This window comes from Antrostomus carolinensis, unplaced genomic scaffold (assembly GCF_000700745.2).
Source record: "Antrostomus carolinensis isolate BGI_N321 unplaced genomic scaffold, ASM70074v2 scaffold31886, whole genome shotgun sequence".
Classification (NCBI taxonomy): domain Eukaryota; kingdom Metazoa; phylum Chordata; class Aves; order Caprimulgiformes; family Caprimulgidae; genus Antrostomus; species Antrostomus carolinensis.
In genome coordinates this window covers 1-10,174 of record NW_010323039.1, presented here as the reverse complement: position 1 = coordinate 10,174, position 10,174 = coordinate 1, and the positions used below count along the sequence as shown (strand labels likewise).

At 37.1% G+C, this 10,174-nt stretch overlaps 2 protein-coding genes across 2 annotated transcripts in view; one reads left to right on the top strand and one right to left on the bottom strand.

The window, feature by feature from the left end:
- The window catches only part of RINT1 (RAD50 interactor 1), a 9,762-nt gene extending 1,663 nt beyond the window's left edge, over positions 1-8,099 (top strand). Inside the window, exons 5-13 of the mRNA XM_010170480.2 lie at positions 144-300; positions 2,133-2,243; positions 2,439-2,664; positions 3,242-3,379; positions 4,117-4,316; positions 5,405-5,619; positions 6,280-6,460; positions 6,549-6,667; positions 7,865-8,099. Of these exons, the coding sequence (XP_010168782.1) occupies positions 144-300; positions 2,133-2,243; positions 2,439-2,664; positions 3,242-3,379; positions 4,117-4,316; positions 5,405-5,619; positions 6,280-6,460; positions 6,549-6,667; positions 7,865-8,078 (1,561 nt within the window). The 3' untranslated portion in view covers positions 8,079-8,099. The remainder of the gene's footprint in view (positions 1-143; positions 301-2,132; positions 2,244-2,438; positions 2,665-3,241; positions 3,380-4,116; positions 4,317-5,404; positions 5,620-6,279; positions 6,461-6,548; positions 6,668-7,864) is intronic.
- Positions 8,100-9,109: 1,010 nt separating this feature from the next.
- Positions 9,110-10,125, bottom strand: EFCAB10 (EF-hand calcium binding domain 10; the record flags this gene model as incomplete). Its single annotated transcript, XM_010170481.2, has 3 exons — positions 9,110-9,146; positions 9,660-9,744; positions 9,961-10,125. Coding segments are annotated over 3 exons (287 nt in total), but the record flags the coding sequence as incomplete, so codon positions are not given.
- Between the last annotated feature and the right edge of the window lie 49 nt (positions 10,126-10,174).

Sequence of the window (10,174 nt, the reverse complement as noted above, 5' to 3'; positions counted from 1 at the left end):
CAGAAGGAAAGGAGGTAAAGAGGGAAAACTGAAGATACATGTTTCAGAAGGAGACTTTGCAAAAAGAGGAGACTACAGAAGCATTGAAATTATGATGTTGGGAGAATTCAACACTTAGATTTGTCCTTGACTGTCACACTTAGAGATGAACTGTTAACCAAACCTAAACAACTGCCAGAAAAGTACTCTTTACCCCCATCACCCCCCATTATCCTTCCAATACAGATCATGCTGAATCCTCTTCAGAAAAGATTCAAGTATCATTTCACTGGAAATAGACAAACCAATGTTTTAAACAAGGTATGGGAGAAAGCAGTTTGATTTTTTTTTTTTTCTTGCTTTTTTAAGCAACAGATAGATTGCTGTATTTAAATTGTGTAGTTCTAACACTTCCCTTTCTGAAATTAAGATTCTTCAAAACTGTGCAGTTCTTGTGCCTACCTAAGTGTGGACAGACATCAAGACAGCACTTGGAGACCTTTCAGAGTCACAAGCATTTTCTCTGGGCCAGGCAATATTTCTCTCTTGCCCAGATCCTTTAGAAAGCGTTACTACAATCTTAGACCGACTTCCATAATTTCAGAAGTTTTGATTAATTTCCTTTGTCTCCCTGCACTGTTCCTTATCCCTTGAGCTCAAAGGTTGTGCAAAGCTGTGAGTTTGATTTTTGGTGTTGTGTTTTGCTACCTTCATGCAACTGAAACTGTTGGATTCTGCTGTTGGTATATAAAACACCATTAGTCTAAAGGCACTGTTACATAATTACTTCTCTGAGTTAAAGTTTTGGATTGACATACAACTGACAAGAGATGTCCAGTTTACCAGTTGGAAACTTCATTTACTTTTTGTATGAATTATCTTCAAAGACTGTGGATTTTTGTCTGAGCATTATCATTGTAACAGATTTCAGTGTGTTAGTGCTGCTGCAATGCATCTGCAGCAGAGTTTCAGAGCACTTTTGTCACAGTTTAGTTGCACATGTCTGTGTGCTTATATTGACAGTCTTGTGTAAGAGTAAATATATTTGCAATCTTGATAGTTGCTACTACAGTGCTTTTAAAAATAATGTTACATATATTAGTGGGGAAGAGGTCTTTCAGACACAAACAAAATTATTTCATAAGCAAACGGGAAAATTATCTTTAAGAGATTAAATTTGTGAACACCAATAGGCGAACAACTCGACAAGAAAAGTTTGCAGGTAATCTAGTGTCAAATCAGAAGGATATTCCAACAGAGCCTCAACAATTTGAGTTGGGTTTTTTGTTTTCTTTAATAATAACTTGGATAATGGAGTAAATAAAATACCCATGTAAAATACTTCAAAGACATCAAGACCTGGAAGGGATTCCAGGTATTTCAGAAGACAGAGTCAGAGTTCACAATGATCTTGGCAAGCTGAGGAGGAAGTGGGGGGGTCGGGGGGGAGGGGAAACAAAAACCAACCAAACAAAAAAACTCAAAACAAAACCACAAAACCAAACATGATGAAATTCAATAGACAAGTGAAAATAAATACAGACATGAGAAACAAGACACACAAAATGTGGAGAATGTGAGTGCAGATCAACAGAAGGTTCTTTGGCTCTTTAGAGTGAGGAGTACAGGAACTATAGGAACTGTTTCTGGTTGCACTAACATTGAAAGCAGCATTCATCAAAAACTACAGGCCGTATTTTTAAGTGTGGAAACTGAAAAAGCTTAAAGACGTTAATGGGTGAAATGAGAAGGTGATGGGTTCCCTGCTTCCAGGGAGGTTGGGTACGATGACAATAAGAACAGAGCTACTGGGAAGAGTTTTTCTCAGGAGCATATCCTTTTTAGCTGTACCAAGAAATAAAGACCATGCAGAACAGGAGAAAGTATATGAAGCAGAAAAAAAAGAGGACCTCGTGAGTGGGAAGCAGTAGAGAAGGAGAAGATTAAAAAAACTAAGCTTTTGCCTGAGAAGAAACTGAATAATTGGTGCATTTAAAACAATTTAAAACGCAGTGAAAGACTTGTGTGATCTGAGATCAAGAGAAGGCAGGGGAAGAGACTGGTATTTCTAGAAGTTTGTCTTAAAATATTAGTAGCACTTGAATAAATGTTGTTTGCATGCATTTAATATTTTCTTTTCTTTTTGAAATAAGCCTGAGTGGTATTTAACACAAGTACTTATGTGGATTGGAAATCATGCAAAGTTCCTTGATGACAAAATCCAGCCAATACTGGACAAAGCAGGATCTTCAGTGAATGCTGGGGTAAGCACTTTCACAGTTTTTTATATATGAATATCAAAGTCAACTTCTGATAGATATTTGTGTAAGCTTACTTCTACTGATTTCACTAAGTATGTGGTGAGAATTAACTCGGTCTAGTAGCAGTTTGTTATGTACATGTTTGCACATCTTAATACTTCCTATCTGACATTTTATTCACTTTTTTCCTTTCAAAAGCTTGAATTCTCTCGTGCTCTGGTAATGCTGATTTTGGAGAAGCTGGCTGCTGATATTCCTTGCCTGTTGTATGATGATACACTCTTCTGTCACCTTGTGGATGAGGTACTTCTGTTTGAGAGAGAGTTATACAGCGTTCATGGTTATCTCAGCAGCTTTCCCAGCTGCATGCATATTCTGTCAGAAGAATCCTGCTTCCAAAGGTGGCTAACAGTGGAAAAAAAATGTAAGACTTCCAGTGGATTTTGTTGACCTTTTTATTGCACCATCAGAAAAAAGTATGTGTGTACTTAAACAAATGGCCTTCTCAAATAGAATAAATCACCTGGACAAAGCTACTACATGAGACATACGTAATTTTATACTTTGTGATTATTTTGACTAAAAATTGGTTAGATTCTCATAGTGCTTCTGTAGTTTGTAGGACTTTTGCCCCTAAACTGTATGGACAAATGTTACATTTATGTGTGTGCAGACAGGGATGGACTTTAAGTTGGAATGGGGGAAGGGTATTAACTTTTGAGAAATTAAGAGGAAATATATTGGAAGGGAGCAAGCCAACTATTAAAAAACCAAACCAAAACCCCAAATCAACTCTGATGTAGTTGTTAACAGCATTGCAAGTGCAGATATATTGAAGCTGGTTTTGTATGAAGCCAGTCATCAGTAGTTTTTGTAACCTGAAAATGTAAAATTTAACTTACTAGAGAGAAGGCTTTTATGTTTATTTACTTTAGAGGAGTTTTTGTTAGATTTTTTTTTTATTAAAAACTTAAACAATTTACAAGTTTTGTGCATCTCAGTTGCTCTTCAGAAAATGGATTCCATGCTTTCATCAGAGGCTGCGTGGATATCTCAGTACAAAGATATCACTGATGTAGATGAAATGAAAGTCCCAGACTGCGCTGAAACTTTTATGACCCTGTTGTTAGTTATAACAGGTAATTATTAATCTATGGGCATTGCTCTTGTTTGTAATGAATAGTAAAAAAACTTCAGTTAACAGATTTCTTTCCTAAATACCCATTGTCAGCAGTAGTCACTATGTAATGTGGTGAAGTTGTGATGTTTGCAGTTTAATAAAAGCTTTGCTGTTTGTTTTGTATTTTGGACTCGACTCCAGCATGAATAATATTGAGCTAGTGAGATGTTTACAAAGTAATAATTAAAAAAACACATTTGGTATTTGGCATGTTAAAACTCATTCATACTTGAGATTGTATGATTTGTTACAATGCAGTAATAAAGTCCTACTATTCCTTTACACTCTGTGACAATTTAGAAGCTATTAAGTAACATCTGCTTTCTTGGAGCAGAACATAAGAGCAAGTAAATTTTCAGGAGGCACTTAACTGCATATCCAATGGTTTTATCTTCCTCTGTGCGAGTACACTTTAGGGGCCATGCTGGATGGTGTGGTGTGATCACATATTGCTTAAAGTATTAGAATACAAACTGCTAGTGGAATCAAGAGGGGGAAGAATGTAGTTTCTTTACATGTTTAACTTTTGCATTGAGTATTTTCCCTGAAATTGTTAAATTATGTCAGCTGTTTTAAACATTCTATGATGTTCTCACAGGCATGAGGTTGTGTAGTCAGATGACTGTAATGTTTCTTTTTGAAGAGCTTTTATTCAGTGTTAGAAAACCTAAAAACATTTTATTAATGTGTTTCCAGACAGGTATAAGAATCTTCCAACAGCTTCCAGAAAACTACAATTCCTGGGCCTACAGAAGGAGTTAGTTGATGATTTCAGGATACGATTAACTCAAGTAATGAAGGAAGAGACTAGAGCTTCCTTGGGATTCCGATACTGTGCAATCCTTAATGCTGTTAACTATATAGCAACGGTGTTGGCAGACTGGGCTGACAATGTAGTAAGTACTTTGGATGTTTGTTTCATAACATTTTATTTTCAACACTATTTAGCTAAGTGTATTCAGAAGAATTAATTACTGAAAAAATGGAACGAGATGTAAATTCAGATTTAATAAAAGATGTATAAATAAGGATAGATTATAGTTTGAGATTGTTAATGTATTATAAACTTTCTAGAGATCTGAACAGACAAAAAAGTAGTCTCCTTTACGTGCTTTGTATTGTAAAAAAGTAGTGAGTTGATTCTGGAGATGTCTGAGCCAGTGTTAACAGCAGTGATGTTGAAGTGTGTGCAGTAGCCTGTGCCCGATGCTTGAACTACTCCTCCATGCCAGTTTAGCTTAAATGGATCCAGCATGGGTATCTGTGCTGCAACACGGTTTAGGTGTTGCTTGGAAAAGCCCCTTGCTGATAACTGGGAATTGGGAATGAATTATTTTGCTGTATAATAGCCTGGTGGCAGCACGGCTATTCTGTAGCATTTCAGGTTTTCTATGGTTATGGGTACAAAAGGTCAAAAAAACTGTTACATGTGAAGTGTGTAGAAATAGGTATTGTGTGTGAGATGGGCAGCCTCCAAATTCTCAGAGTCTTCTCAGGAAACTGTGGCTCTAGCAGAGGATAATCTTGATAGGACAGCAGCCTTCATGTTGTATAGCACGTTAAACTTGATCAATTTTCTTGTCAGCCCAGCAAATTTATGATTTAATGAACTATTATTTCTAAAACAAATTACAATTAAAGATTTTGGTTTACTTTGCAAACACTAAAAAGGTCCAAATCAGTTTTCTTTTTTTAAAACCTCTTCTGTCAATATTAAAGTATTTTTTTGCTATTTCTCTAGATCTATTCCCATTACCTGTCTGCTGTTGTATCTGAAACCCATATCAGTTCCATCACTAGGATTAAACAATCATGTTTTGTTTTTCACTAAATCAGTGCTATGGGAAAGATAAGAAAGTGTTTTTAAAATATTAAAATTTTAAGTTTATAAATGTGTCAGGAGAGCGCCTATTAAAGTAGCAATGAAGAGTTCAAATGGTAAGATTATTTTTTGTAGTATTTATACCTGGGTTTGTTTCTCTAGTTCTTCTTGCAGCTACAGCAGGCCGAACTGGAGGTCTGTGCAGAAAGCAGCGCCATCAGTAAGCTGCAGCTAGGACAGCTGGCTTCCATGGAGAGTTCCGTCTTTGACGAAATGATTAACCTCCTGGAACGCCTGAAACACGACATGCTGACTCGTCAAGTAGATCATGTCTTCAGAGAGGTCAAAGATGCTGCAAAGCTGTACAAAAAAGAGAGGTGATTCTGTTCATTTACTCAATTTTTGTCATATTACAGTATTATTTATTGTTAAAGTACAGAGGTGAATAAAGGCAGGAATAGCTAATAGGCAAAATTATTTTCCTGAATAGGAACAGTGCAGGGTAGTAAGTTTTGGAAAATTCTCTTAACACTTGCTTCAAGACTATTTTAATGCTATATTTTCTAAAGTAGTTCCACAACTGGTGGGCGTGTTATCTTAAAAACCCTGGGAAAAATTCTGGATTGCTCTGTTTAGGACAAGAATTATTTTCTTCGTAGTAGCTTTAAAGAGTTGATATGAAGTGGCCTGTGATGACTGTTCAGCCTTCACAGGCTCCTAGGGCTTATTGAATGTTTGCTCCTGAGTAGAATCTCTGAGGTACTTCATAAAAGGAATACAACTAGATGATTTTCTAGATTAGATGGAATTTTTTGGAATGGTGTGTTCTGAGATTTATAACTAAAGCATGAGTTTAATATTAAATGAAATTTAAATATAGCATTGGACTGTGATTACTTTTAGATTGGAAATAGGAAAGGAGAGCTCTCTCTGAACCATTGTAAATGGGTAATATTTTTTTAAAGAATAATTTTAACTTCAGTTGTTGCACTATGGATAATTTCTTCATAGTGACATCGGGTGATACTTTCTTTCAGGTGGTTATCTTTACCATCTCAAGCAGAGCAAGCAGTGATGTCTTTATCGAGCACAGCTTGCCCAATGTTGCTGACTCTACGAGATCGCTTGCTACAACTAGAACAGCAGCTCTGTCACTCACTGTTCAAAATTTTCTGGCAGATGCTTGCAGAGAAAGTGGATTTATACATATATCAGGAAGTAGGTATCAGCAAAATGTGACCTATGCAATAGAGCGTAGGCGTCGGTGACTGGCCTCAACAGCACATGCACCTCTTTGTGTTTGCAGATAATTATGGCAAATCATTTCAATGAAGGAGGAGCAGCACAACTCCAGTTTGACATGAGTAGAAATCTGTTCCCTTTATTTTCACACTATTGCAAGAGGCCAGAAAACTACTTCAAGCAGTAAGTAGGCAAACCTCTCATCTGTCGGTATTTCAAAAGGGAACGTCCAGATGAATACGTGTGTTTTACATACAACCAAGATTTTTTCACAGTTACACTTAAAATATGGGGATCATTTATGCTTCCAATGTTTACAGCTAGAACAGTTTTGATTCTCCAGCATGTACTCAGATAGCAACAGACTGTGGCATGTGTTCTGGAGTATTTTGTGCAGTCAAGATGTCTAGATAAATTAACTTACGGAAGGAATGTAAGTAGCACGGACTTCCAAAACTGGGGCCAAAGAGAATACTCAAAGATACAATTACAACACAATAAACTTTCTGCATTGTTGAAGAAAGACTACTTCAAACCATGTTCCCACTTGGAATTACCTTGCAGAGCTGTCTAGTTGCTTTCATTGATGAGAAGAAGCTATCTTCTTTGTCCTTAGTCTTTTTTAAATAGCCCACTAAATAGCCTAGCTAAACTCCTAGGCTTAATTAGGGCAGAAATCTTAATATTTTTAAATCAATACAGAGCATGACATTTAGTCTTGGAACACTTGAAGACAAAGATTATATATTGGCATTTTTTTCATTGGAATATCCACCTAGCATCTTCAAGTTTAAGGTTTTCTTGAGCGCATCACCTTCATAAAGATAACTGATAAATACATGTTATTCCCAGCATAAGAGGACACAGATGCACAAAGGAACCATAAAAATTAATGTATAAAATGGGTATATGGCTATCTATCATATTTATACCAGGAACAATGTGACAAAGACAGGGTATCTGTTTGCTCTCTGATGGTAATAATTAGGGAAAATGATCAGGTTCTGGCAACTGTCTCTTAAAAATATACTGAATAAGTAAGTTCCTCATTATCATAGGGAAAATATAGTTACGGAAAACTAGACAGATTAAGTGGTAAATTCTATTCTGTATTTTTAATACTGGTGGAAAAACTTACAAAGCAAAAGCCATGCTGAGCACTGGGAGGCAAAATACTGATGCTTATGAAATACATAATGGAAAAGGCTTAGACAGTAAGAACAAGTGTACTATTTGCCCTGACCTAAACAGTCATTTTCAGTTCAATACTTCTGATCCTTTTCAGAAGTCCATGGAGGTTTTTTTGTTAATCAGTGTGCACAAAATTAGGTGTATCTCATGAGTGCTTCTCATATTAATCCATGTAACTTTTTCCTCTAGCATAAAAGAAGCCTGCATTATCCTGAACCTGAATATCGGCTCTGCCTTGCTTCTGAAGGATGTACTAGAGTCAGCTTCGGAAAATGAAACATTAAAGCCAAACCAGCCCTCTGCAACAGCAGCACTGAATGAACTTGGAGTTTATAAATTAGCTCAAAAGGATGTTGAGATTCTTCTCAATTTGAGAGCTAGTTGGCCAAATACAGGAAAATAAAGACTTCCTCAGCATTAGTTAGTAAGTTGGTCTAGATTACTTATTTAAAACAAAAATGTTGCAATATACTTGTGTTATTTTTTTAACTGGTTCAATCTAATCTTATGCCTTACTGTATACGGTTTAAAAAATACCTTTTTTAAAAAAAAGGTACTGACTTGGTTTCAAACTGGGCAGATCTCGTTTTCCGTAGCCAACTTGCCATTGCATTTAGACGCTAAAACCGTCTTAATCTCGAATGAATATGTCTGCCTTGTCAGTGTGCTGTGCTGTGCTGTAACGTCATTTTAAGGAACACAGTATTTACAGAGTAAGTACATCTGTGTACAATATGGACAGCTCTTCCCTGTGCACTGGTCTGCCTTCACTTAAACACAGGTGTTTTACATCCCTAAATCCCAGGGATTGGGTGTTCTGTATTAATGTGTGTAATACAGAAGGAAGGAATGAAGGAACATGTCACTTGTTTTCTTTATTCATACTAATTAACTTTTTTTTTCTTTGATGTACAAGAGTCCTATTTTTAAGTTTCTCCTTAAAAAATGCATAAATACTGTGTTGTAAGTTTGAAAATAGCATTTTACTTGAAATTGCTACCTTTCTTTAACTGTGGATGATTGTCATAACATGCTGAAGTCAGTCTTTCTTTAAAAGAAAAAAAAAAACAAACAACTTGAGAACGAGCTCAATTCTAAAGTTAATTTTATTCAATGGTAACAGCCCCTTACTGTAAGCTACAAATTGAAGGAGGAAACTCCAAAACACTTTTAGTTGTGCAAAAGAGATCTTTAATTTTTTTTTTTTTTTTAATTAAGAAAAGCAATTCTCAAGAGCTGCCCCTCCAGTGCCTGGTAAACATGAACAAGTTCTTGACATTTGTCCTTTTCATCTGATTGCTCTAATGGGGTAAGGGGGGGGGTAAATAAGAAAAAGAGAGTACTGCTTAAAATCTGCTATCCATAGCTGACACACCAGAAGAAGAATTGAGCAAGGTCCCTATTTTTAATATATATAGCAGACCACTGGTCAAACTAATACACAGCCCAGCTCTCCAGCATCTTTTTCTTCCTAAGACAGAAAAAAAAAAAGAATTCCAGTTAGATAATAATGAGGATAATTACTTCCAATTACCTTTTAGTAATTGCAACAAACACTTGCCCCTAGAATTGTATCTTGACCATGCAAAATTGTTATAACTCAAGTTTGTTTCATCTACAGCCACTACCTCTGGCAAAGATGACAGCACCTTGTCACTATTTCACAGTTCTAGATCAGTATTTGAACTTCGGGGCTACCTGATGACCTGAGGGGTCGGTGATCGGAGAGGTCTGCTTGGAGGGGATGCTGGAACTGAGATGGTGGAGGGAAATGCCGAGTTTGGTTGTGGTTACAGCAAGCCAACCAACCAAGGTCAGGCATAAACTGAACTTTTCTAAATCTTGCAGTGCAGAGTAAAGGGGTTAAGCTTAACCCAGCACGTCCTTTAATTATATAGTTTTGTAAATACACAGTGACTCTCAGAAAATATCTCCTATGCATATCCCTCCCTTAAAAAAAAAAAAAGCTTAGCATTAAACTTACACTTCTTCCTTGAATACATCCAGCGTGATCTTCACATCATCTGCAAGCTCCAGCCCTTCAGTGCTCAGTCCCAAAGTTTTAAGAGCTAAAGGAAAGATAATTTCCTATGAGTCTTGGAAAGATTAATTTAACATCTTAAAGTGACCTAGATATAATAAAAAGTAAACACAGGTAACTTTTGTAACTTTGGAGGTTGTGTGTACACTTAAACTATCCCTATGCATGGCTTGGAAAGGACTGTGATAATTGGGTGCGAACAAGTGCAAGCGCTTCAGCAGCAGCTGCCCTGGGGGTGCCGCACCTTCTCGGTGCTGCGCGGGCGTGATGTGGCCTTGCCCCACCACATCCAGCAAGCTGAACATGGCGGCCAGGTTGTCCTCGTCCATGAGGTGCGGGAACTGCCCCTCGCCTCGGCTCCCGGCCCGCACGCTCTCCAGCGCCTGGATCAGGAACTCCCGTGGTCTTTCTGCAAGGCAGTGAAGGGACCCTCAGCCAGTGACCGAAGGCCCGACACC